The 27,396-nt window shown below is 32.4% G+C and overlaps 3 protein-coding genes and 1 long non-coding RNA gene across 6 annotated transcripts; 1 reads left to right on the top strand and 3 right to left on the bottom strand.

Annotated features, from left to right (window-relative positions):
- The first annotated feature begins 375 nt into the window (after window positions 1-375).
- Window positions 376-3,402, top strand: LOC107893995 (F-box/kelch-repeat protein At1g22040). 2 transcript variants are annotated; one of them, XM_016819162.2, is made up of 2 exons: window positions 376-600; window positions 1,488-3,402. In XM_016819162.2, exon 2 carries the CDS (start codon window positions 1,677-1,679, stop codon window positions 3,111-3,113), a length of 1,437 nt encoding a protein of 478 aa, XP_016674651.1. In that variant the 5' UTR covers window positions 376-600; window positions 1,488-1,676; the 3' UTR covers window positions 3,114-3,402. The 2 variants fall into 2 exon arrangements, with proteins under 2 accessions (XP_016674651.1, XP_016674652.1); XM_016819163.2 differs by having other exon boundaries at window positions 1,476-3,402.
- Window positions 3,403-3,545: 143 nt separating this feature from the next.
- LOC121212279 (BRASSINOSTEROID INSENSITIVE 1-associated receptor kinase 1-like) lies at window positions 3,546-9,395 on the bottom strand. The gene is made up of 6 exons (XM_041084730.1): window positions 9,378-9,395; window positions 8,075-8,145; window positions 6,849-6,917; window positions 5,099-5,170; window positions 4,781-4,860; window positions 3,546-3,831 (listed from the first exon to the last, which is right to left on the bottom strand). The coding sequence occupies exons 1-6, from the start codon at window positions 9,393-9,395 to the stop codon at window positions 3,749-3,751; spliced, it is 393 nt and encodes a 130-aa protein (XP_040940664.1). The 3' UTR covers window positions 3,546-3,748.
- Window positions 9,396-14,278: 4,883 nt separating this feature from the next.
- LOC107893996 (uncharacterized) lies at window positions 14,279-15,413 on the bottom strand. The gene is made up of 2 exons (XR_001683102.2): window positions 15,217-15,413; window positions 14,279-14,675 (listed from the first exon to the last, which is right to left on the bottom strand). It is a non-coding gene; the product is annotated as an uncharacterized lncRNA (long non-coding RNA).
- A 3,838-nt stretch (window positions 15,414-19,251) lies between these two features.
- On the bottom strand, window positions 19,252-26,111 carry LOC107893994 (BRASSINOSTEROID INSENSITIVE 1-associated receptor kinase 1). Of its 2 annotated transcripts, XR_001683101.2 has the most exons (13): window positions 25,759-26,111; window positions 24,916-25,048; window positions 24,758-24,829; window positions 24,330-24,473; window positions 23,732-23,803; window positions 23,555-23,626; window positions 23,397-23,473; window positions 21,531-21,668; window positions 21,005-21,343; window positions 20,458-20,852; window positions 19,814-20,146; window positions 19,643-19,737; window positions 19,252-19,392 (listed from the first exon to the last, which is right to left on the bottom strand). XR_001683101.2 is itself a non-coding variant. In XM_016819160.2 (12 exons), the coding sequence occupies exons 1-11, from the start codon at window positions 25,835-25,837 to the stop codon at window positions 19,829-19,831; spliced, it is 1,839 nt and encodes a 612-aa protein (XP_016674649.2). In that variant the 5' UTR covers window positions 25,838-26,111; the 3' UTR covers window positions 19,457-19,737; window positions 19,814-19,828. The 2 variants fall into 2 exon arrangements, 1 of the variants encoding a protein (XP_016674649.2); XM_016819160.2 differs by lacking the exon at window positions 19,252-19,392 and having other exon boundaries at window positions 19,457-19,737.
- Between the last annotated feature and the right edge of the window lie 1,285 nt (window positions 26,112-27,396).

Here is a 27,396-nt window from a genome sequence, read left to right as displayed (position 1 = left end):
AAGCACAAAAATTATAAAAATATTTTTAATTTTTAAAAATTTAATTAATTGCTAATATAAAATACACGTGTACTTCCGCATGGGTGTCAACAAAATTAAATGATGTTAATTTAACTTTTTTTATCTATTTTAGGATGATTTGATAAATAATAAAAGTTCGATAGCTAAAAGAAACAAAAAAATAATGAAAGGCTAAAATAATTTTTTTTTTATAAAATTAGAGGGCCAAAAAAGTCATTATACTAAAAGAATAGATATAAAATAAAGAAAAATTTAATATTTTAGGCCTAAATCATTCTTTTAAAACTTTCTATAATTAAAATAAAATAAATAAAAATTCATTATTAATTAATAAGTTGAGTTTTCAAGTTTCGATCCCTAATTAACTTACCAAAAGCCTTTACCGTTTGTTAAAAGAAAGAAAAAAAGAATTATTCTTAGCTGAATGCAATTTTATTAAAGAAAGAATCGAATCTTATATTAAAATGGAAAGGGAAAAAAAAGGAATTTTGGTTCTTTTTATCGAATAATTGCGAATTGATGGCGTGAAATTCCTCAACAAATCGTCTTTTGGCGTCTCCTCTTCCCGCAACGATTAAGGTGGTTTTTTTTCTTTCAAATTTTAAGAAAATTTTATCTTTCAGTTTTGGTTTTCTGGGTTTTATGTTTATATGAATTTTCAAGCGGTTTTATTAGTAATTTGTCGAAAGAACTACTGTGATCGTTTCATTTATTTATTTTTTTCATTTTGTTTCATGGGTGTTCAAATGATTGTGGATAATTGTAGTTTACTTCCGTTTACCTGATTTTCTTCCCTTTCTTTTAATTAATTGAGAAATTCTTGTGAACTGTTGTTGAATTGTTGTAATTGGGAATTTGGGTTTTTCTTTTTTGGTGATTACTTAAGTAGTAAATTCATAATATTTTCTTTCGCTATTATTCTGATTTTGGTTAACATATAGGGAGAAAAATGTTATGCACTTGCCTGGGTTAGCACAACATTGAGTCTAATTGGCTTTTATATTGGCAAAATTAAGAAATTGGGTACCATTTTTTGTGGTCTCTGAGAGCTCTAAGAAGCTTAAGATGTTATTTGCTCATTCATTTTCACTGTTGTTGTACTTCAAATGACAATCTTTCCTTCTGGGGTTGCTTGATGCTAGTGGTACAATAGGTTGCAATTGCAAATGCATTGAGAGAGATTGAAATCAGACCGCTTTTATTGTGATAAATTAAGCTGAGAATTTTTTGCTGCCCTTAGTTATCTAATTTTAACTTGAGAATGATACTATTTCAATTCTCAGTTTTACGGAAAAAGAGGATCTCTTTTTGTTCATCTGCTTGCTTAGAAAACTTTCCAATTGCACATAATTCGAGTTCCTTTGCACCTTATATAATTCGTAAAGGGGATGGTATCTTTCCCTTCTTTTGAGCTTCCATTCTACAGATGATAGTTAAATTCTAATTCTTTTCAGTTGGTGGTTCAGATTATTTTTGGACGATCTTCCTTCAAATAGATCGTTTTACCTCAGATACGAGATAGAGTGCTGGCAGTTTAGAGCAGGTTCACGTAGAAAATTGGATATTTCAGTGTTGGTTAAAATCTCTAGCCATCAAAGCTTGGTTAGATTTGCCTGGCATTGATATATTAATATATTGCAAGCAGTAAGATATTAATGGGGGCATTGTTAAGCCTAAATAGTTCTAGGGCTGGAATGAGTGACCCCTTTGATTCACGTGATGAAACATGCAAGAGGCAGAAGTTGTCATCATGTCTTTGTGAGGAGAACCCTAGGTTGATTCCTAGCCTTCCTGATGAGATATCCTATCAGATTCTTGCCAGAATTCCAAGGATTAATTACTTAAATGTAAGGTTAGTGTCAAGGGCCTGGAAAGCTGCCATCACAAGTTCTGAACTTTTCAGTATAAGGAAAGAAATTGGAACAACAGAGGAATGGCTCTATTTGTTGACTAAGATTGAAGGTGACAAGCTTTTGTGGTATGGTTTGGACCCTTTGTCTAGAAGATGGCAGAGGTTGCCTCCAATGCCAAATGTTGCTTTTGAAGATGAATCCAAGAAAGGTCTAGCTAGCCTTCGGATGTGGAACGTAGTGGGATCGAGCATAAAAATTGCGGATGTCATAAGGGGTTGGCTTGGGAGGAAGGATGGCTTGGACAGGATGCGATTCTGTGGGTGCTCCATTGGTGCTGTTGATGGCTGCCTCTATGTGTTAGGAGGATTCTCTAAAGCTTCAGCTTTGAGGTGTGTTTGGCAGTATAATCCAGTTCTAAACTCGTGGAGTGAAGTAAGTCCAATGTTGACTGGTAGAGCCTACTGTAAGACTGGTATCTTAAATAATAAGCTTTATGTTGTTGGAGGCGTTACTAGTCGTGGTGGATTAACTCCAGTTCAGTCCGCCGAGGTATTTGATCCTCATACCAGTATATGGTCCCAAATACCGAGCATGCCATTTTCGAAAGCTCAGGTTCTACCTACTGCCTTTCTGGCTGATCTACTCAAACCCATCGCCACAGGTATGACATCATATAAGGGAAGGTTGTTTGTGCCTCAGAGTTTATATTGCTGGCCTTTTTTTGTCGATGTTGGAGGGGAAGTATACGATCCTGAACTAAATTCATGGGCTGAAATGCCAGTCGGCATGGGCGACGGTTGGCCTGCAAAACAGGCAGGAACAAAATTCAGTGTCATCTTGGGCGGTGAGTTGTATGCCCTTGATCCATCTAGTTCTCTTCAAAGTGCTACCATCAAGGTATATGATTACCAAGATGATGCTTGGAAAGTTGTCGTAGGAGAAGTCCCCATTCCAAACTTCACAGATTCGGAGACTCCATATTTGCTTGCCGGTTTACTCGGAAAGCTTCATGTAATTACTAAAGATTCCAACAACAATATCTCAGTCCTGCAAACTGATGTGCAAAACCATTTAACTTCACGACCATCAGCTTCGTCATCTTCACCAGATAACTCCTCCAGTCTGCATGCTGAGCCTGTGGAATCTGCTGCAGCATTCCAAATAAATCCTTGGAGGGTTATAGCGGCAAGGACGGCCGGATCTTCTGAACTAGTAAGTTGTCAAGTCCTTAATATCTAGTTCCATCATCAACATACATAGGGATCTGATTTAGCATTAACTTTCTAAGTATTGGTTAACACAATACTCTATTGTATGTCTATTGCACTTCATTATTTTACCAGAAATATCGATATTATATCCTTGTATATAATGTAAAGAAATGAAATTCTCCAAATATACTTGTTTTTATAGACTTGTTGAATTGGCTAATTTTCTAACCTCAAGGAACAGTACTGTTATCTCGATATGAGCTGTGTTCTGAGAATTACATTTACCATGCTATCTACCTACAATTTTTTAATTTTAATTCTTGTTCTCCTTTATGCTTGGTTTTAAAGTGTATACTTTGCTGTTTAGAAACAGAGGAGATGTTGCTTTATTTTAGTATTCAAAAGCATAACAATGTCTGGTCTGGTCTGTATCTGTTTTTGGCTTTAGAAAAATTATTTTGATAAATTAAAAAAATTTAAAAAGTGAACGTAAATTCAACAAAGGACATATTTAAATTTGACATGTAATTACGATGACTGTGTAATTACACTGGACTCTTGAATATCTATCATTATGCAAAACAGTAATTTAAATTTATATTAAATGTAATTACACCCAAAAAATCACTAATCCAATTACACTAAAGGAAAGACGCTGTCGTTTTAAGCAAATATAATTGCAGGAGCAGAAAACAACACAACAGATACAGCAACAACTCCCACAATAGCACCAACGGCACTATTACCTGCCAACACAAAGATTACATTTTAACAAAATATGCCGACGGTCAGATCTTCGGGATTTACTCCACTCCTCTTACTTAATTTTATTATTTTAAAAAATTTAATTTAATTAAGAAATTATATTACCTTTAGAATAAACAAATCTAATGTTGTCAATGGCTGAATTAGAATTTTAAATATAAAAAAGGGTAAATTATAAAAATAGGTATTTTTGTTTATTTCAGATTACATTTTAGTCACTTATATTTGAAATGTTACATTTTTGTCATTACGTTATCATTTTGTTATGAAGTAGTTACTCTACCATTAAGTTCCGTTACCTTCCTAACGGCAGTTCTATGTGGCAGTCCAAATGAGTTTTAAAATGCTAACTTGGATGTCTTACGTGACAATCCAAATTAAATTTATTTAATTTAAAATCTAATTTTATCTCAACAACTGGACATCCAAGTTGGCACTTAAAATCCATTTGGACTGTGATATAGGACTGCCGTTATGGAAGTAATGGAGTTTAGCAGTAAAGTGACCACTTCGTAACAAAACGATAACATAAATAAATAAAACGTAACATTTCAAACATAAGTGACTAAAATGTAATCTAAGACAAACAAAAGTGACTATTTTTGTAGTTTATCCATATAAAAAGGTGGATTTAACTTTTGCTACTAAATCTCAAATTTAAGCCTTAAAGTTAGTCAAAAAATTACAAATGAACTTTAGATTTAATATACAATATGTTACATGAATTTTGATTCTATACAATTGTATACATGACAATTTGACGAGATTCAATTTTCACAAACCACTAACATTGTTATTTATGTATCACTAATTTATGTTTATATATGCAATATATAAACAATTATATTTATCCAATTGCGCAATCAAATCCATGTATTATATTATATATCATATAAAAGTTCATATATAAGAATAAAATGGAGACCAAACCTGACGAAGTTGAAGCTGTAGATGGCATAGGAGGTGGTGGTGGAGCAAAAGGAGGATAATTGAGTCGATTATTTCTGAAACTGTGAAAAAGAGGTGCAACAACAGGCACTGGAGGTTAGGGTCATGAGTTACGAGCAATGTAGTTAGTTTCATTTCGATTAGTGCGCACTATTCCAGTAGAAAAATAGAATCGCATCCATGAAAATTCTGGCTTATATGAATATCAGAAAAAATAATGTGATCATCACTGCAAGACTGACCATTTTAATTACGGGTAAGAGAGTGAGAGCAAAACTGAGATAAGCATAAAAGAAAAACCTGATAGGCTGAAATAGTGAAAAGGAACCATTAACTGGAATATCTCCTTCTAGTTGATTGTTTGAAACATCCCTGCATCAGATGATTAAAATCAGTATTGTCTCAACTGAATTCGCTAATTAGATAAAAAAAATTAATTGGAGTATTGATCCAGGGAGTGACAAAAAATCGGTTGATTCACGGGCTGGTACATATAGATTGAACCGAATTTTATAAATTTTAATTATTTTTTTAATATTTTGCTTTGAATTGGTCAAACTAAAAATAATATCCAGATTTTTTTACCTAAATAATACAAAAAAGAAAATTATGAAAATGAGATATGTTGTAAATTATTTAAAAGAATGATATGTTTTATACAATAAAATTAAGTGATGTCGCGACACTAGCTCAAATAAAACCCATCATTACTCAATTATTTTAGTTGGAAAAAAAGTATTTTTTAAATAGTATCCCCAAAAATATACATATATTTTCTTTAAATACCATACAAATATAAAAGAAAGTTATCTTTTTAAAAGGATACCACCTCATACATTGACCGAATGTAATTAAAATTTTGTGCTTATCTGAAAGGGATATTCAGACCAAACCTCTTGGGTAGGAAAAAAGGTTTTTATTTGGGTTTATTTCTGCTTTCAGACCCTTTACTTAATTTTTTTAAATTTACTTTTTTTTATCTTTATTTTGAAAATTTTAATTTAAAAATGTTGTATTTTAATATTCAAATATCTGATTCAAAAATAAAAAATCAATTGATTCATTTGGATTTCAATTTTTAAATTAAATGAGTAAATAGATTTTTGAAAATAAAAGTAGAGGGATTAGGAGTTAAATTAAAACTTTGAATTCCTATTTTCCTTTAGGCAATAATGATTTATTTAACCTTCTAATTTTACAAAGAAAAAAATTATTTTAGCCCTTCCAAAGTTGGAGGGCCAAATCACTATCATCTATTTTAGTTTTTATAGTTTAAAAAAATAATTTTTTTATTTATTTTAAAATGATTTGACAAGAAACGCAAGTTTAAGAACTAAAAGGTGAAAAATTAAATAAAGAACTAAAACATATATATATTTGTAACTTGGAGGGCCAAATAAGTCATTATACCTAAAGAAATACATTCAATGGTCTAATTCAACTCCCAATCCCTCTACTTTTAATTTCAAAATTCTATTTACTTCTGATTTAAAAATTGGAATCCAAATGGATCAATTGATTTTTAATTTTTGAATGAAATATTTAAACATTAAAATGCAACTTTCTTAAATTAAACTTCTCAAAATAAAGGTAGAAAATATAAATTTTAGAAATTAAGAAAGTAGAGGAACTAAAAGCAGAAATAAACCTCAATAAAAACCCTTTCTCCAGTCAAACGTTTTGACTTTTGATGCAATGAATATATCAGGCCGCATCACTTTAAAAATATATTTTTTTATTCATATAATATTTATTCAGTTTTTTAAAAAATATATATTTATATTTTTTTGTGTTGCTTATAATGTGACAGTACCACTTAAAAGATAATTTTTTTTCGATTGGATAATAATAAGAATTTTTTAAATGAGTACAGCTTAATATATTGACCACACTTAATTTTATTATAAAAAGTATATTATTTTCATAAATAATTTATAATTTGTCTTATTTATGTAATTAATTTTTTATATTGTCTAAAGTAAAATACCCAAAAGTATTGATTAAAATATCCCATGATATATATATATATATGTGAGATAGCAACACTCACAGCACTTGCAGTGTATCAATAGTAGTTAAGGCCATAGGAATTTGACCTGTCAAGGAGTTGTTGAGACGCCTGTTCCACAAAAAGAAAGCATCAATTATATGGCACATTATGTATTCAAACCAAAATTAAATATTTTTATTTTTATTTTTAAATTCGAATCTTTAATTTTTTTTAAATTAATACCTGAATTTAATTTTCTTCATATCTTCTAAACCCATATTTTATATCTCGATTAAAATTATATAGACGCGAACCAATCAAATTATTATACAAAACAAATACATCAACAGATGATGTGACATATATGTAACATGTATTCAAATTCATCCAATTTTTACAGATACATTGAACCATCTAAAAATTGGCAGAAATGAACGAGGAAATCTTCAATTAAATTGATTTTGACCGACACAAATTATTTTCTATTTTTCATATAAACCTTCCATTTTCGATTAAACTAATTATAAAATTATTAAAATATTATTTCATATAAAAATTAAGTTATACATTTATGAGAATTTTTTATTATTTTATATATAATAAATTAATAAAAATTTGATTATAATAATATTTAAACTCAAAACACTACATATAATAAACAATTAATTTTATTATAATAATCAAAATATTAATTAATTTTTATATAAAATTTTTAAATTTAATATACATGTTGATATTATACTAGGCTAGCACAAGCAATAGCACCAACTCTTCTAAGACCCACCAACCAGTATAATTGGTAGTATATAATCGAAAATAAAATAAATTGTGAAGTAATAAAAACTAGAAGTAAAAGAAAAAATAGTGATCGAATTGATTAAAATTTAACAAGAATTCAAGCGATCGAGTTTATCTAATTTAAGGCTAGTTTAGCATTACTTTTTATAAGTACTTTTGGGTTAAAAAAATATTTTTGAGTAAAAACTAAAATTTTCTGCTTCTACTTTTGACAAAAAAATATATTTTTGTAAAGTATTTTTTGTCTCTCAAAAACACTTTTGAAAAGCTTAAAATATATCATTTAGTAATACTTTTATCTCAAAAATGGTTTTAAAAAGAAATGCTAGATGAACCTTAATGACAACAATACCATTTACCTATCTAGTTTTAGCTAGCAATATATCAATGCATAAAAAGGCTTATACATATACCAAAACAACCATTACAACAAAGCAAAAGCACAATGAAACTAAATAAATTTGGTACATAAAAAAATGTGTCCTTACAGGAAATGCAGTTTTCTAAGGTTGCCCAGAGTAGCCGGAATGTGGCCGGTTAATGTTAGGTGTGGGTCCCACTATGTGAGAAACCCATATTTTCTGCCACATATTTAGTGTCTTTGTCTTCTTGGATTTGTCAAAAAAAAAAAAAGAGAGCCATTCATTTTGGCTTTTACGGGTGGTGTGGGCAGAAAGTGTGAGAGCTAAAAAAAAAATCTCAAATTAAAACAGAGAGAAAAGAGAGAAGAGAAATTTCAGTTTTTAATGTTTGGTGCAGCAGTGATCAACTCTTCGATCGAAGGTCCATCCGTGGTTTGATTGAGCTGATTTTTGAACAGCAGCTAGGCGATAAGGTGTTCTTAACTTTGTACGGTCGGATTTTTCATCCGAGCCTTGTAGCGTCGGAAATACCCATTTTTCAGCAGCTGCATTTTTGGTGATATTCTCTCATTTTTCTCTCTTTTACTAAAGATTACATATTGTTAGCCTTGTTGGAGTTGAATGCTTGTTGTAGGCTTGATATTGTGATCTTGTAGTTGAACATTTGATAATAGTGGAGCTCTTGATCAGACTCTAAAGTCCCGTGGTTTTTACCCTTGATTTAGAGGGGTTTTCCACGTAAAAATACCGGTGTCTCTATTTATTTTTGTGGTGGTTGCATTAGTTGATTTATGATTGATTAAGGTTCCTAGAGAACATATTTTGTGCTATTGTGCTTGCCATAATTTTTGACAGGAGTTATAGGGAGAGAAAGAGCATCGATTGTGCTTTCGCTTTGTTTCGGTTGTTCGGTTTCTTCCCAACAAACTGGTACCAGAGCTTGGTTATTGTGTCAGATAATTATGGAAATTAATACGAGCAAGATGATTATGTTGAATGGCACAAATTATCAACTTTGGCGGAATAAAATGAAGGATTTGTTGTTTGTGAAGGCTTTGCATCTTCCGGTCTTTACTACTTAAAAACCCGATTCGAAAAGTGATGAAGAATAGGAATTAGAGCATCAACAAGTGTGTGGCTTTATTCGGCAATTTGTTGAAGAAAATGTTTACAACCACATTGATCAGGAGACACATGCTCGAACATTGTGGGAGAAGCTTGAAAGCTTGTATGCTTCGAGGTCGGGCAATAACAAGTTGTTTTTGCTGAAGAAAATGATGGCGCTGAAATATAAAGAATGAATGTCTATAGCTGACCATGTTAGTGAATTTCAGAGTGTGATGAATCAGTTGCTTGGTATGGGTGTCAAATTTGATGACGAGATTTTAGGACTTTGGTTGCTTGCTACTCTACCAAACTCTTGGGAGACCTTTCGGGTCTCGCTCATAATTCTGCCCCACAGGGTATTATTACTTTGGATTTGGCTAAGAGTGGTGTGTTGAATGAAGAGGTTAGAAGAAGATCTCAGGGTTCTACATCACAGTCCGAAGTGTTGGTTATCGAGAACAGGGGGAGAAACAGAGACAAAGATGGAAAAGGTAGAGATAAAAGCCGAAGCAAGTCAAGATCGAGATACAAGAATCTTGAGTGTCATCATTGTGGTAAGAAAGGTCATATCAAGAAATATTGCTTCAAGTGGAAGAAAGAGAACAAAGGTAGTGGTGATAAACACGATCGGAATGACGATGAAAAATCCGAGCGTGTTGCTACTGTTGCTCGTAAAGATCTATTAGTTATTTGTGATGAGAATTTGGTCAACCTAGCATGCGACGAGACTAGTTGGGTGATTGATACTGGTGCATCACTTCATGTCACGTCGAGGAAGGAGTTCTTCACATCTTATACTCCTGGTGATTTTGGGGTATTGAAGATGGGTAATGACGGTTTGGTTTCGGTTATTGGTATGGGAGATGTTAGCTTGGTGAGTAATAATAGAACAAAGTTAACTCTCAAGGATGTCAGACATGCACCGGATATCCGTTTGAATTTAATTTCTACAGGAAAGCTTGATGATGAGGGATTCTGTAACACCTTCAGTGAAGGGCAGTGGAAGCTGACTAAAGGCTCCTTGGTTGTGGCTCGAGGAAAGAAGAGCTCAAATTTGTACTTGATGCAAGCTTTGACTTCTCGAGAGACGGTGAATGTGACAGTGAATGACAGCTCAACTGAGTTGTGGCATAAACGACTCAGTCACATGAGTGAGAAGGGGCTTAACTGTTTAGTGAAGAAGAATCAACTTTCGACTTTAAAGAATGCTACACTGAAGAATTGTGCTCATTGTCTAACAGGAAAGCAGAGAAGAGTTTCATTTAGAAGCCGTCCTCCTCATAGAAAATCAGAGTTGCTAGAGTTGATCCATTCAGATGTTTGTGGTCCGATAAAAGTAAGATCACATGGTGGTGCACTTTATTTTGTAACTTTCATTGATGATTGTTCAAGAAAGCTATGGGTTTACACTTTAAAGTCTAAAAATCAAGTCTTTGAGGTGTTTAAACAATTTCAAGCATCAGTTGAAAGGGAAACAGGGAAGAAGTTGAAGTGCATTCGTACTGATTGTGGTGGTGAGTACACAGGGTCGTTTCATGAGTATTGTCTGCGACAGGGAATCAGACATCAGAAAATACCACCAAAGACTCCACAGTTAAATGGGTTAGCTGAAAGAATGAACCGAACATTGATTGAGAGAGTCAGATGTTTGTTGTCAGATGCAAAGTTGCCAAGATCGTTTTGGGCTGAAGCTTTGAATACAGTGACACATGTGATAAATCTGTCTCCTAGTGTTCATTTGAAAGGTGATGTGCCAGATAGAGTTTGGTTTGGTAAAGACGTGTCATATGATCACCTACGTGTGTTCAGTTGTAAAGCATTTGTTCATGTTTCAAAGGATGAAAGATCCAAGTTGGATGCCAATACTCGACAATGCATTTTTATTGGTTATAGTCTAGATGGTAAGTTTGGTTATAGACTCTATGATCCAGTTCAGAAGAAACTCGTGAGAAGCAGAGATGTTGTCTTCATTGAGGATCAGACTATTGATGATATTGATAAGACGGAGAAAGTGGATTCACAAGGTAGTGGTGACTTGATCGATGTGAATCCGGTTCCTCTAGACTCTTCACCAGATCCTATCCAAGATGATGTGCATGGTGATGTTAGTGGTGACCATCAGACTATAGGTGACTTTGATACTCCCATGGATGATGCTGTGAATGATCAACAACAAGCACCTATAGCTCCACCAGCAGTTCCACTTCGAAGGTCTTCCAGAGATCGACGATCTTCTGTCAGGTATTCTCCTGATGAATATGTTCTTTTAACTGACGGGGGAGAACCTGAATGTTATGAAGAGGCTATGGAGAGTGAATGCAAAGATCAGTGGGTTGAAGCGATGAAAGACGAACTTCAATCCTTGCATGAAAACCATACCTTTGAATTGGTGAAGCTGCCTAAGGGCAAAAGAGCTTTGAAGAATCGGTGGGTTTACAGGTTGAAGCAAGAAGAGAAGTCTTCATCTCCACGATACAAAGCTAAATTGGTCGTCAAGGGTTATACTCAGAAAAAGGGGGTTGATTTTGAAGAAATATTTTCTCCGGTTGTGAAGATGTCCTCTATCAGAACTATACTGAGTTTGGCAGCTTGTTATGACTTAGAGGTTGAACAAATGGATGTGAAAACTGTTTTTCTTCATAGTGACTTGGAAGAATAGCTTTACATGGAGCAGCCAGAGGGTTTTGTTGCACAAGGGAAAGAGGATTATGTGTGCAGATTGAAGAAGAGCTTGTATGATTTGAAGCAAGCTCCAAGGCAATGGTACAAGAAGTTTGAGTCTGTTATGAGGGAGCAAGGCTACAAGAAGACTACTTCTGATCATTGTGTGTTTGTTAAGAGATTCTCTGGTGATGATTTTATTATTCTTTTGCTCTATGTTGATGATATGCTTATTGTTGGTCAGAATGCTTCTAGAATTGAGAAGTTGAAACAAGAGTTGAGTAAATCCTTTGCAATGAAGGATTTGGGGCCAGCAAAGCAAATTATTGGCATAAGATTGACACGTGATAGAAAGGCCAAGAAATTATGGTTATCACAAGAGAGGTATATTGAGAAAGTATTTCAAAGGTTTAGTATGGACAAAGCTAAAGCGGTGAATACTCCCTTTGCTATGCACTTTAGATTGAGTGTTAAGCATAGTCCTTCCATAGAAAAGGAGAAGGAAGAGATGCAGAAAATTCCTTACTCTTCAGCCGTGGGTAGTTTGATGTACGCAATGGTTTGCACGAGACCAGACTTGGCTTATGCCGTTGGTATAGTTAGTCGGTTTCTTTCTAATCCAGGCAGAGAGCATTGGAATGTAGTGAAGTGGATTATGAGATATCTTCGTGGCACTTCCAACATGAAACTTTGTTTCGGCAATGAGAAACCTCTTCTTGTTGGGTATACAGATTTCAGACATGGCCGGAGACATTGACTCGAGGAGATTTACTTCAGGTTACTTAATCACTTATGCAGGGGGAGCTGTGGCATTGCAATCGAGACTGCAAAAGTGTGTTGCATTGTCCACCATCGAATCAGAGTTCATTGCAACAACCGAAGCGTGTAAAGAGATGCTTTGGATGAAGAAGTTTGTGCATGAGCTTGGTTTTACTCAGGAGAAGTATGTTCTGTACTGTGATAGCCAGAGTGCTATTCATCTTGGTAAGAACTCAACTTTTCATGCTAGATCTAAGCATATTGATGTGAGGTACCATTGGATACGAGATGTTCTTGAAGCTAAGCTATTAGAGCTTGAAAAGATACACACTAATGATAATGGTGCTGATATGTTGACGAAGGTCTTACCAAGAGGAAAGTTTGAAGCATGTTGTTTGACCTCCGACATGGAGGCATTCCCCACATAGTTGGAGGGGAAGATTTGTTAGGTGTGGGTCCCATTATGTGGGAAACCCATATTTTCTGCCACATATTTAGTGTCTCTGTCTTCTTGGATTTGTCAAAAAAAAAAGAGAGCCATTCATTTTGGCTTTTACGGGTGGTGTGGGCAGAAAGTGTGAGAGCCAAAAAAAAAATCTCAAATTAAAACAGAGAGAAAAGAGAGAAGAGAAATTTCAGTTTTTAATGTTTAGTGCAGCAGTGATCAACTCTTCGATCGAAGGTCCATCCGTGGTTTGATTGAGCTGATTTTTGGACAGCAGCTAGGCGATAAGGTGTTCTTGACTTTGGACGGTCGGATTTTTCATCCGAGTCTTGTAGCGTCGGAAATACCCGTTTTTTAGCAGCTGCATTTTTGGTGATGTTCTCTCATATTTCTCTCTTTTGCTAAAGATTACATATTGTTAGCCTTGTTGGAGTTGAATGCTTGTTGTAGGCTTGATATTGTGATCTTGTAGTTGAACGTTTGATGATAGTGGAGCTCTTGATCGGACTCTAAAGTCCCATAGTTTTTACCCTTGATTTAGAGGGGTTTTCCACGTAAAAATACCGGTGTCTCTATTTATTTTTGTCGTGGTTGCATTAGTTGATTTATGATTGATTAAGGTTCTTAGAGAACATTTTTTGTGCTATTGTGCTTGCCATAATTTTTGACAGGAGTTATAGGGAGAGAAAGAACATCGATTATGCTTTCGCTTTGTTTCGGTTGTTCGGTTTCTTCCCAACAGTTAAAACATTCAAGTAAAGATCTAAGCTCACCAAGTTTGTCAAATTTCCAATTTCCTCTGGGATTTCCCTGGATATGTTATTGCTATAAAGCTCCCTGTCATATAAAATACATTTACTTACAGTATTAACTATCTTTTACTGAATTTGTAAAATCTTAATGAATATTGTTGGGGTCTTTAGAAAAAGATTTGTAAATTGTTGTGTTTATCAACTTCCAACGGATGACACTTTGTTAATTTTTTCCTAAAAAATCGATGTACGGTATAAATTAAAATCAGTGTACGGTGACAAATGCATTAAAAAAACCCAAAATTTCTATTTTAATTATCTTTCATTGCACAGTAATTCTAAGGGATAAATCAATATTTAGTACTTAAACTCGAAAACTTTTTCCACTTTGAACTCTAATTTTTTTATTCAATTAATCTTAGGATTTGAGATTTTTCTCAATTTAGTCTCTGAACATGGATTTCCTTAAACAGTAATGAATTGATACTTTGAAATTGTACCATAACATTACTTAAAATTCTTTTTAAAAAATTTAAAATTTATTAATAATTTATAAGAAAATATTTGATACACTATTAATAGAATTTAAAAATTCCAGAAAAAAAATTGGAGTGATAATAAGTGTATATAAAACATAGCAAAAAATTCAAAGGATAAAACAATGTGGGAGAATAGTAATCACCAGATCTAAAATTATAAAGTTACAAGTACTGCAAATTGGAAAGCATCCCCAGGTCTGGAACCAATTTCCCAGATAGATTTGCATTCCCAAGATCACTAAATTAACAATAAAAAAAAAAGAAAACTAGAAATTAAGACATCAAACCAGAAAATGGAAACTGAAATAGCAAAAAAGACAAGTGAACTTACATTCATGTCACACTATTTTCACTATTACAGGTAATATTGTACCATTGGCAAGGGTTGGTATCGGTTGGATCCCAATCTTGAAGCAGGTTATTAGGGTCAGTCAAATTGTTCTTCAATGCATTCAAAGCATCACCTGTTTATTACCATCACAAAACCAATCTATTATGGATGATTGCAATTCAGAGAATTTTATTTCTCTATTTGTGAAAATGGAGGATTAAAAAAAAAAACATATATTTCATTACATCACTCAAAAATAAAAAACCCCACTAAGTTTGTATAATGGAATAGACTAGGATTGAAAGTTCGATTTTTAGTTCAATTGGTTTGACTAATTTAATTGGCATTTGAAAAATCAAAAAGCATTAATGATTTATAAGAGTTAGTTTAATTGTTGATTCAATTGATTTTTCTATTTGATTTAATCTCTTTGTATTGATTCGATTAATCAATTTTTTACTTTTCATCCAATCAATACCCTTATTAATTCTCAAATTTCATTTTATCTAAAATTTAATATCCTAAACCCAACTTAGAAAAAAAATAAAAAAAAAATCAAATTCTTAACCCGCTTCGAAATATTGAAATATATATATTATATGAATTTTTACAAGATTAAATAAAAATATGATATAATATGAGATGAGCCGCAAATAAGAAAAAGGGTAAAGAACCTTCTGCATTGCCGGCAACTCCAAGAACCAAATGCAACGCCAAAATCAACCATAAACAAACAGAGATTAGCCGCTCCATCTTTTTTTCGTTTTGGTTGCTTTGATGTAAAGAGCCAAGTCTCCACAGCGTCGCCAATCCTTCGACTTTGATGGATCCAAAGTCACTCAAGTATTGGTCGTTGAGAGGAAAACGAAAATAATGAACTTCCAAAACGCTATTCTCTGAACTAAAGCCTATATATATATATATAAAGCTTGATTGAATATTCAAGAAAATTTGGCACTCATTTTTATGTTTGGCAAGCGGGAAAGAAGAGAGAAAAAAGGTGGAAAGTATTCGGAAGTGACCGGTGAGACTTGAGAAAGGTGATTTCGTTTCTCTTTTTGTTTTTTTAGTGAAATTCTTTTGGCCAAGTCAAAGTGGATCTTTTTTTGGACGTGAGGAAACCATACATAGGCAAGGAAAGCCCTCAGCAAATTACAATCAGTACAAGACTACGTATACATATGGATAAGTCTGATATAAATCATACAGCAAGAACAAGCCCAAAATCCAAAGGTCAACAAACCAAATTTCAGGAAAGAGCATACTCATGAACCAAGCCCCCATTGACTATTCAAACCAAGTGTTATACAATTATAATAAAATATATAATAATTCAATTCGAAATTCCACCCAATTATCCGATCCGAAAGTAATTCCAAACACTCCCTTTAGAGGAGCTTCTACCCTGTTTTCTGAAGGAGAACACTATCCCCTCTATCTTGACTTCTGTTGATACGGTATCAACAGGAAGCAAAAGCGAATACCAACACCTATATACGCTGGTGGACTGCCATCAAGGTGGAGAAGTTGCCATGATGTGTAGAGCCCCATCATGCTCTTACCCCCATTGCAATGGACCTGCTTCAAGCTAGCATGTTCCACTAAACGAGGGCAGCTCAAGAAAACCACCACCGAAGGGTGGAGCCAAAAAAGAGAGACCTCCCACAAGGGAGGAGTCACATGAAAGGCCCAAGGCCAGCTTTATTATTCTGCAAGAACTTGTTGGGAAGACAGGAGGAAACCGACAAGAGAAAGGTGGGCATGGAGGGGGAAAGATGGGAGGTGGGGAAAAGAGATGACAGGGTGGCTGTTTTTGGCAAGGTCAGCAACGGTCACCCAATCAGGGGCCTCGCCTGAAACAACCATGGAAGGCAGCAAGGAGGAAAAAAGGGAGAAAGAGGAGGGGGAGAGCTCGTGAGTGGGAAAAGAAAAGGCAGAAAGGAGAAGAGGAGAAGGAAACAGGGGTGACTGCCGCCTACCATAATGTCGACGGTCGGTGGGCTGGAACAGGGAAGGAAGCAGAACAAAACCGGAGGGCTGGCGCAACAAAAGCTTACCACGAGATTGCAAAATAAGAGAGAAAAGTACAAGGACCTGCAAAGGATTATTGAGATGCGAAAATGGAGAAAATATACTCAATAAGAGTCATTTTTACAGGTAAAATTGTTTTACAGTGCTTCATTAATACTTTGAGGGAATAATAATTAATTACTGTTAATGCCCATCAATATTAATATAAGATTTGATGTTGTTTCAATTCTAATAGTAATTAGTAATAGATATTTAATTTATTTATATTTATTATGTTTATAAATAGAAGTTTTGGAGAAGTTTCGTAAATAATTCGATTGATCAATAAAATATATTTTTTTCCTTATTCTCTCATTTTTTATTGTTTATTCTTTGTCTATTTATTTTATAACAATTACAATATTATTATTATATTATTATAGTTTAAATTCTGTTATTTCTAACGATCCAATTTTCATAAGTGTTAAAGAATAATAAATTTTGGAACGAAAATTTTAATTCGAGCTATTCGAAAAGTTAAATCGAGAAAATTATGAATTGAATACGGGATTGAGAAACATAATTAGTTAATAATTAAATCAATTAAGTTAGTATAAATGGTGCAAATATTAAATTGGATAGTGATTAAAATGAATACAAAATTGATTAGAAATTTTACAAGTCCTTAATAAGCTAATAACCAAGTACTTGGAAATAAATATTCCATAATTAATATTATGGTAGTGAAATTCCATGGCTTTCACCACTATTATTCATTAGTCGACATTACAAGACATGATTAGTGATAGATTAGTGATTCATTAATTTAATTAAATCACTAATCATACATATATATATAACCTTTAGTGGGATAGAGAAAATAAACATTATTTTTTATTCCCTTTCTCTCCAAACCGTAGCAAAATAAAGAAGAAAACTTCCATTTTGCATTCGGTCCAAATTAATGAAGATGAGAAAGGTTTCCTTTTATGTTCTTTTATAGGATTTTGATCATCTAAGTTTGATAATTCATGCAAATGTGTTCGATTTTTCATTGTTAAGTTTCAATCAAGTTGTCATTAATGACTATTAATGAAATTAAGCTCGGTAGAGATGGGTTTATGAATAAAGAGATTAGATTATGCTAATACTAAATTGGAAAGTAGAGAAAAGTGTTGGATTTTATTAAAAATCCAATTAATTTCTATAGTTAATTTTATGATATTAGTGACTTAATTAAATAAATTGAAAGTTATTAGAAAATCATGTTATGGATTAAAAATTAGAGGTTCCTAATGAAGAAATATGAAATCGGTTTTAAATTTGATAAAGAGAATAGAGAATACAAGCATTTCAAATATTAGAGCTTATCAGGTCTAAAATAAATAATACGCATCCATATATAAATTGTGTTGATTTATGTTTCGAATTATGTGATTAATGAATTTTTGTATTCAAGTTTATTTTATAGCTAAAGACAGCGTAGAACTATCTTGGGACAAAGGGAAAATCAAAGTTGTTGATGGATAGTCGTTTTTGGTTTGTGCTATTATAGTTCACTTTGAATTATGCATTCGTAGATTAGCTAGTCATTATTAACGAATATGAATACATGTCGAGGTAATGGTATCTTTCCTTTCAAACTCCAAATGATGAATTCAACATTGTGGTAGTTAAATCAAGTAATGAATAGTTGAAATCGTGCTTTATGTATATAAGTATTGAAATCTTGATACTATGATGATATGTGTTATAATGATAATTATGTTGTAAATGTCCCATTAAATGATGGTAAACGCAGTTTAAGTATAGTTAGTATGTCATACAGTTACTAATATCAATGATTTATTAGCTCTAATTTTCAGAGGTCATGAGTAATCCAATTTCTAGAAGGTCGTGGGTAATCTTAATTTTTAGAGGGTTGTGGACATATATTGACATTTAGATTTAGTAGCCTCAACTTTCAGATGTTCATGGGCCTACTCGTTATATAGATCTAAAAATTTGTTTTGATGTCTATCCTCGATTAAGAAATGACATGTTGAGTATCAGATATATTATGACATGAAATTATGAAAAATTGAATACGCATAAAGAGAGAGAATCAAAAAAGTTGGAGAAATATATGATTATAGACTTTTGATAAATAAGAAAAGAGTGAAAAGTAATAATTATTGTGCATTAATTTATTGAATTTAAATTATATTAACACTACTGATTATTTAACACTTAGCCACCGATTATGTTTGTTTATGTGCACAGGTTTTGAATGAGAGTTGCAGTAAATGAGAAGTCGTCAAGCATCCCGCTCAGCTTGAAAACAAGTTGTTGCCTATTTTGTGTGTGCATATATATATATATGTTTGTTTGATATGACATTAGGTTGTTTGGTTTAGTGTTTAAATTGGTATTTTGGTACCCTTGGTGTTTGGCCTATAATAATTTTATCCTTGAATGAGTTAACTAGGAGGATAAGCCTTGATGTATTGGTTGCTATGAGTTGATGGCGTTTGGTGAGGTTTGCATGAGATGAATTTACGAAATTACATTGGTGAAATGTTTGGGCAAGTTTTAGTTACAATTAGGAGTGGTTTGTATGGTTGAAAATGTGTATTTTAGGTCGATTTTCTATTCAGTCTCGAAATAGGAAGAACATGAACATGTCTCAAGATCATTAGAACAAAATTTATCTTATTGTTATTGAGACAATCCCATTTAGGTCTTGAGACAAGGTGGCCATCGCATAACAATAAAATCCCTGGAAATTTTTTATGGAATATTAGCTAGAAACATCGCATTATCCTATTTACTATAATCACGGTTTCCATGGAAAATTTCATCTGCAAATAAACAAATAGCCATCAGCCATGTCATAAGCATTTGGATATGTATTCGATACAGGTATATTTAACTTTTTCTAAGTTTTTCATACGGCATATCCAAATATTTAACATCAGCCTCTAGTGTCATTTTACAGGAAAAGAAATGACACTTTTGGAAATGAGTTATAGTCAGGAAAGCAGGAGAATGATAGAAAGGATGCATAAAAGTTTAATGTAATAAACAATATAGCAGTTTATACTAACGTACGTGGATGCTTCTTTGATCGCCCTTCTTAGTTCTTATGCTGTTCTTTTCCTATAGAACCTACTGTTTTCACCACTGTTGTTGGCATTGGTATAACCCTATAAAAGTTACAGTAACAAGCAAGTGAGAAGTGGTTCATCTGAAGTACAAAACCAGCTCGGCCAAAAGACTTACTATTTGTAGAAGTGGTCATCTAGGACCAGATAAGTCATCTGGAAGGATGCGAGAAGTGGAGTCTGGGATAAACCATTTCACATTGGGGTGGTGGGTATTGTTAAACTCTTGATGGAACATTTTCCTTTTCTGCCAATCTTCCCATCTTTCAGCCAAGCCATCACCCTCCACCATTCTCACCACTTCACCCATCTTAGGCCTTCCCATTGGGGTGCTTTGAGTGCATAAAAGAGCCACCTGCATTAGCTGTTCCACTTCTTCCTCTATGTAATTACCCTGAAGATCAGAGTCGACCAGCATTTCCAACTTCTTTTCTTTCAGTAGCCCTTCTACCTGAAATGTAAGCATTGCTACCAAGTTGAAGCTAAAATGTGAAACCAAAAAACCACTCATAACAGTTTCCAAGCTCTACTTGAACTTAATGTAATTGCAACTGACAAAAATTGATGTCATTTGTTACATTCTCAAAATTAATTGACCTTCTTAAACTTGTGAATTTCTGCAATAGTGTTCCTAGCGTCTTGCTTTTGGCCAACAAATTGAAGCAAGAATATGATGATTTCAACACTAGACAAGAATCATAAAGTTGAAATTTTGGAATGTATCACCATTGAGATTATGCATGATAGGAAGACAGTACATACCCAATCAAGCAACATGACATCATCATCATTTGCAAACCGAGCAATATCAACAGCCTTTTGTCCTGTAATGAGTTCCAGAAGCATAATACCATACCCAAAAACATCAGTTTTCTCTGATGCCCTTCCACTTGACAGGTATTCAGGGGCTATATGACCAATTGTGCCACGAACAGCAGTTATGACATGAGTATCTTTGTAGGCCATCAGTTTGGCCAGCCCAAAGCCTCCAACAACTGCGTCAAAATTCTCATCCAACAATATATCTGCAGCCTTCAAGTCACGGTGTATAATCTTGGGGTTACAATGATCGTGCAAATATTCAAGCCCCCTCGCAGCCCCCAGTGCAATCCGTTTTCTTACACCCCAATCAAGTGGTGCTTGAGACTCTGGACGCTCTAGAGATTAGAGAATGTAAAAATCAAATCAATAAATGATTCACTGTAAGAAGAAGAGCTCACTAAGTACTTGGATTTAAAGGACAATCCTCATTTGCCAAACATATATAAAACATGTCTAAATAGATAAGCAAAGACCGAACAGCCAGTACCTCTTAAACAGGATCTAACACTACCATTAAGCATAAAGGGATAGACAAGCAGCCGTTCTGTAGGGGTCAAGCAAAAGCCACGTAGACGTAGTAGATTCCGATGCACAGCCATACTTACCATTTCGACCTCTGTTTGGAACTGCTGCAATCCACCTTGAGTACGCCTCTGTTTCAGTCTTTTTATTGCCACAACAGAACCATCATCTAAGCGACCTTTATAAACTCTACCAGAACCACCACTACCCACCACATTTTTCTCACTAAAAAAATCTGTTGCCTCTTGTAGTTCACGTAAAGAAAACCATTTAAGTTGTCCCAAGTGAAATTCTGGGCGCCTAGCTACAAAGAATATTAGATGAAGTGAATATATGCCTTCAATGGGATACTATCAACTAAAACTTTCTTTTAGAAAAAGAAAAATGAATTAAATCCCTAGAACCAATTTGCACCACATTGAGCATTTCTCAACCCCTTCCATTAATGGACTATTTGACCATTAACCCTTTAGCCTTAAATAAAAACTAACCAGGTCGGTTAATGGAAAGATGCTGCCGTTTCCTATTACGCCACAAAACATATATAATCACAGGAGCACAAACCGAGAAGACAGCTATAGGAACAACTCCAACAATAACAGCAACAGCACCGCCACCGCCACTGACAGCTGTAAATACAAAGTTCTATAAATATAAATATTCAGGTGAAAAACACTTATCCACTAAAGTTTGGTGTAAAATGCATATATTCCTTTGAGATTTTATGTATACTTGCCCTTGTAATTTGAAAAATCCCACTTAGGCACTTACTTCTCAATTTTGAAGAAAATCACATATCCTAAAACATCTATTTACTAAGTCAATTTTAAAAGCACCTTCAATTTAAAAAAAAAAACTCATTTTAATCATTCATTTAATTTTTCTATCTTTTTTAGTCGTTAAACTTACCTTTTTATCAAATCATCCCAAAGCGCATGAAAAAATTAACATTTTTTAACTTTACTGGAGTAACATACACGTGGATTATCATGTGGTTGACACATCAATATTTAATTAATTTTTTTAAATTTTAAGAATTTAAAAAATTTATAATTTTTTAAAAAATTAAAAAATTTAAAATCATTAAAATTATTAAAACTATAAAAATTTTAATATTATTTAAAATTTAAAAAATTAATTAAATTTTGACATGTCATCCATGTATATGCCACTTTAGTAAAAGTAACAACTGTGAATTTTTTCATCAATTTTTGAGTGATTTGACAAAAAAAAATCTAAATGTTAAAAAGAATGAAAAAAAATTAAATGAAAAGTTAAAATGATTTTTTTTATAAAGTTGAAGGTTAGAAAAGACGTGTCAATTTTAAATAAAAGAATCATTATACCCTTGTTATTATTCATCATGCAATTTCTATTCATTTCCTACATTTTTAGTTAAAAACTTAATTACTTTAATTTTTTAAATAATATAAAATTAAATTTTGATTTAATTATATTTTACTTAGATTAAAATTTAGTATTTTTAAACTTGCATTCGAACTGATATTAACGTTGACATGAATTAATTAAATTATCTTAAATAAAAATAATTTAATATATAGTTAAATTGAAATTAAGTTAAAATATTTAAAATGCATTTGCATAAAAAAATTATTTAAAAACAAAAAGTAAAGGAGAAGAATCCACTTACATTTGTGTAAAACTAAATCAGTTTTATATTCTTCCATAACTTTTTATATGATTAATATTTTAACAATCCAACCATTAAATTTATCAAGGCATTTGCACTTGTTATGTATGTAAATTTTTTATTAATTTAATATCTCTATCATATCGGTCTAAAATATTTTCTATATCAATATATTTAGCATTTGATAGTATTTTACATAAATCAAATAGTTAAAAAAATTTAATTTACGTCAAACTTGACATGCATGATCTACATGAATAAAGCGTCAAAATATAATGGCTAGATTGTTAAAATATTAATCCTATAAAAAATTTTGGAAGATGTAAAACCACTTTAGTTTTGCACTAATGTAAGTGTATACCTCCCCAAAAACTAAAAGAATAGACAGAAAAAAAAATCCAATTATTATTCATGACAATTTATTTAAAAAATAACTTAAATATATTAATTAAAAGTAATTATCTTTATATGCTTATATTAGAATATTATATAATTTATAATTCAATTTAATAATAACTAAATAATTCTATAACCAAGCATATTTTTATTATTTTAAAATAAAAAATATTGAATGAAAAAAATGAAGATAAAAAAGGATGACAAGTAAATTAAGAAAACAGTTGCAAATACAAACAAAATTGCAAGGAATATCTCAAGACAGTTTAGTATTATTAGCAGTGATGATAAGAACAGAATCGAGACCAACCTGATGAAGTTGGAGCTGTTGGTGAAACAGGAAGCAATGGGGTAGGAGGAATATAATTGAGTAGATTATTAACAAAACTGTGGAAAAGAGGTGCACCAACTTAAGAGACTCCTACACTAAGAGTCTTGTATTATTTAAAAAATGGGAGTAAGAAAAACCTGATAGGAGTAAACACTGAAAAGGAACCATTATTTGGGATGTTTCCTTCTAGCCGATTGTTTGAAAGATCCCTGCATCAGATGATACAATATCCCATGCCATTATGTATTGTTCCTGAAGCTAAGCTAAAACAGCTAACATGAAAAATATTATATACATGAGATAGCAACACTCACAGCACTTGCAGTGTAGCAATAGTAGTTAAGGCCATAGGAATTTGACCTGTCAACGAGTTGTTGTTGAGACGCCTGTTCCACAAAATTAAAGCATCAATTATATTGCACATTGATAAGATGACTAGTTATGTATTCATACAAAAATAAGCTTAATCGGTAAATAAATAGAGCACAGATTGAACCATATAAGAGTTGCAGTGATGAACGAGGTAATCTCCGATTCAACTGTTCACCTACTCAAAGTACAATTCTTTATATAGCAACAGGCTAGATAAGTCCAACCCCTAGATCCTATTCTAATTTTTCATTCTTGCTAATAATGGTTGACATAGGTCTTACAATCACGCTTGTATTCTATCACAATCCCACCAACTCAATTCTTCATATCCTTATCAAGGCCACTCACTATTCACAAATTGAAAGGAACTCCACGTGAAAAGCAGTGTGATTGTAAGACCCATCCCAGTTCAGCTAGCAATATATCAATGCATGAAAGTCTTCCAAATATACCAAAACAAACATGACAACAGAGCAAAAGCACAATGGAACTAAGTATATTAGCCACACAAAAAAAATGAAGAAAAGAAAGTGTTCTTACAGAAAACGCAGTTTTGCAAGCTTGCCCAGAGTGGTTGGAATGTGTCCGGTTAAAGCATTGAGGCTAAGATTCAAGCACACCAAGTTGGTCAAATTTCCAAGTTCCTCTGGGATTACCCCGGATATGTTATTACCAACTAGCGCCCTGTCATAAAAAAGGAAAATTTTAACTCAGTTTACTAAGCATCTTTGACTGAATCTGCAAAAAAGTTTACTAAGCATCTTTGACTGAATCTGCAAAAACCCAATGGATATACAACCATCTTCAAGGGTAAGATGGCATTACAAAGAAAACCCGGTGCGAAGTGACAGAAGCACAGAAGACCCAGGTTTTCTGTTTCTCCTCCATATGTTTATCTTTTACTGCACAGTGCACAATAAAAATGTGTGGGCAAACAGTAATTACCAGATCTAAAATTATCAACTTACAAGTACTGCAAATTCGTAAGAAGACCCAGGTCTGGAACCAATTTACCAGATAGATTTGCATTCCCAACTTCACTAAATTAACAATAAAAAGAAATTATCACATCAAACTAGAAAATGGCAACTGAAATAGCAAAAAGATCATATATAACTAAACTTACACTCTTGTCACACTATATTCATTATTACATGTAACATTGAACCATCGGCAAGGGTTGTCAAGGGTTGGATCCCAACTTTGAAGGACGTTATTATGGTCAGCCAAATTGTTCTTCAATGCATGCAAAGCGTCGCCTGTTTAATACCACAAGAGAACAATTTATTATGGATAATTGCAAAACATCAGTCTCAGCAGTCACGAACCTGCATACATATCTTTAAAGTGCAAAGAACTACAAAAGCTTGAATAATTGATGTCACTTCTTGCAAACAAGAGAATTGTGTTTCTCAAGGATGGTAATAGGGTGGGACAGCTTTTTGCTCGCCCCAAGCTGACCTGATTTTTATACCTCTTATCATGGTCCAGTCATTAACTAGATAAAAAAAAGACTATAATATCCAATGTTTTTAAATTTTGGTCGGTATCGGCAGATCATCGATTTCTAATCTAACCCCTTGTTTGGATTGATATACCCATTAATTTTGAAACCAATCAAATCAGCCGACGGATCTAATTCGAATAACATTCGTCGTACCATAACTTATCAACAGGCTTCCGACTTTGACGAAAGAAAAAAGAAAAACCATTAATAATTTTTATGTGGGAGAGTAAAAGAGTTTTTGAATCTAAAATATGATAGAACAAAAATCATTTTTTTCAACTCCAAATCGAGAATTAAATGTAAATGGCATCTAAAATTTTCCCAAAAATTGATCAATACGAGTAACCCAATCCAATAACTAATAAATTATTCTATTTTCTGGTTGTTAATTCGAATTCTATAAGTTTAGTTAAATAATAATAATTCCATTTTAAAAAGTGAAATAAAAAAAGGGTAAAGAACCTTCTGCATTGCCGGCAACTCCAAGAACCAAATGCAACGCCAAAATCAACCATAAACAAACAGGGATGACCCGCTCCATCTTTTTTTCCTTTTGGTTGCTTTGATGTAAAGAGCCAAGTCTCCACAGCGTCGCCAATCCTTCGACTTTGATGGATCCAAAGTCACTCAAGTATTGGTCGTTGAGAGGAAAACGAAAATATTGAACTTCCAAAACACTATTCTCTGTACTAAAGCTTGTATATATATAAAGCTTGATTGAATATTCAAGAAAATTTAGCGAACATTTTTATGTTTGGCAAGCGGGAAAGAAGATAGAAAAAAGGTGGAAAGTATTCGGTATTGACCAGTGAGACTTGAGAAAGGTGATTTCGTTTCTCTTTTTGTTTTTTTTTAGTGAAATTTTTTCAGTCAAGTCAAAGTGGATCTTTTTCTGGACGCGGGAAAACCATGCACAGGAAGGGAAAGCCCTCAGCAAATCTACAATCTGTACAAGACTACATATACATACAGACAAAGCACAAGACTACATATACATACAGACAAAGACTGATAATAGAACAAGTCAAGACCAAAGGTCAACAAATCAAATTCTAGAAAAGAGCATATTCATGAACCAGGTAGTCATTGCCTATTTAAAGGAAGCAAAGGTTTGGCGTTCAGCCGTCAGAGTGAAGAAGTCGCCATGATATTTAGAGCCTCATCATGCCCGGCTTTTTTATAAAAATAACAAAAAAAGATTAATTAATTACATAAATAATTTATGTTTTTAATTAAACACGTAAATAATTTAAAATCTACAATAAAAGTTGATGGAGCTAAAGAGTTTGGCGCTATCAACATGCCACATCAGCAATAAAGAAAAAAATTAATTTTTTGATAGAGCCATATAGAATAATGCTACATGTATAAATATCAGAAAAATATTATAATTTTTGAAAATATAAAAAACTTTTGAAAAAAATTTCATTTTTTTTGGAGCAAATTAATTTGGCACAATCAAGTTCTCCTCACACACCCAACTTGTTACTTTCTTTGGTTTTTTTTTTGTTTACTTTTTTTTAACTTTTTCCTATTCTTTTTATTTTTTTATTTTTTAAAATTTTGTCTTTATCCTTATTTATTTTATTTATTATTAATTTTAAAAAACTTGAAATGTATATTTGAAATGTCTTATAATATATATATTTTTGAATATTAAATATATATTTGAAATTATTTTGTTAAATTTTAAATATTATTTTTTAAATTATTTTTTAAAATTTTAAATATTATTTTTAAAATATTAAATATATTTTTTAATAATATAAAACATTTAAATATTTTAAAGATATGACCTTTAAAATGGCTCCACCAAATAAAATATTAATTTTTAAAATTTTAAATTTAATTTAAAAAACATTTGAATATCTTTAAAGTTAATTTTAAAATTAATAATTTATAAAAATTATATTTAATATTTAAAATATATATTTAAAATATTATAAAAATAATAATAAATTTAAAAGGTCATATCTTTAAAAATAATATATTTTAAATAATTTAAAAATCATAATTTAAAATATTATAAAACAAATTAGAAATATTTAAAATTTAAAATATACATTTAAAATATTATAAAACTAATAATAAATTTGAAAG

This window comes from Gossypium hirsutum, chromosome A13 (genome assembly GCF_007990345.1).
Source record: "Gossypium hirsutum isolate 1008001.06 chromosome A13, Gossypium_hirsutum_v2.1, whole genome shotgun sequence".
NCBI classification, from domain to species: Eukaryota; Viridiplantae; Streptophyta; class Magnoliopsida; order Malvales; family Malvaceae; genus Gossypium; species Gossypium hirsutum.
The sequence above is the reverse complement of the archived record's forward strand: the minus strand, read 5'-3'. Positions and strand labels throughout refer to the sequence as shown.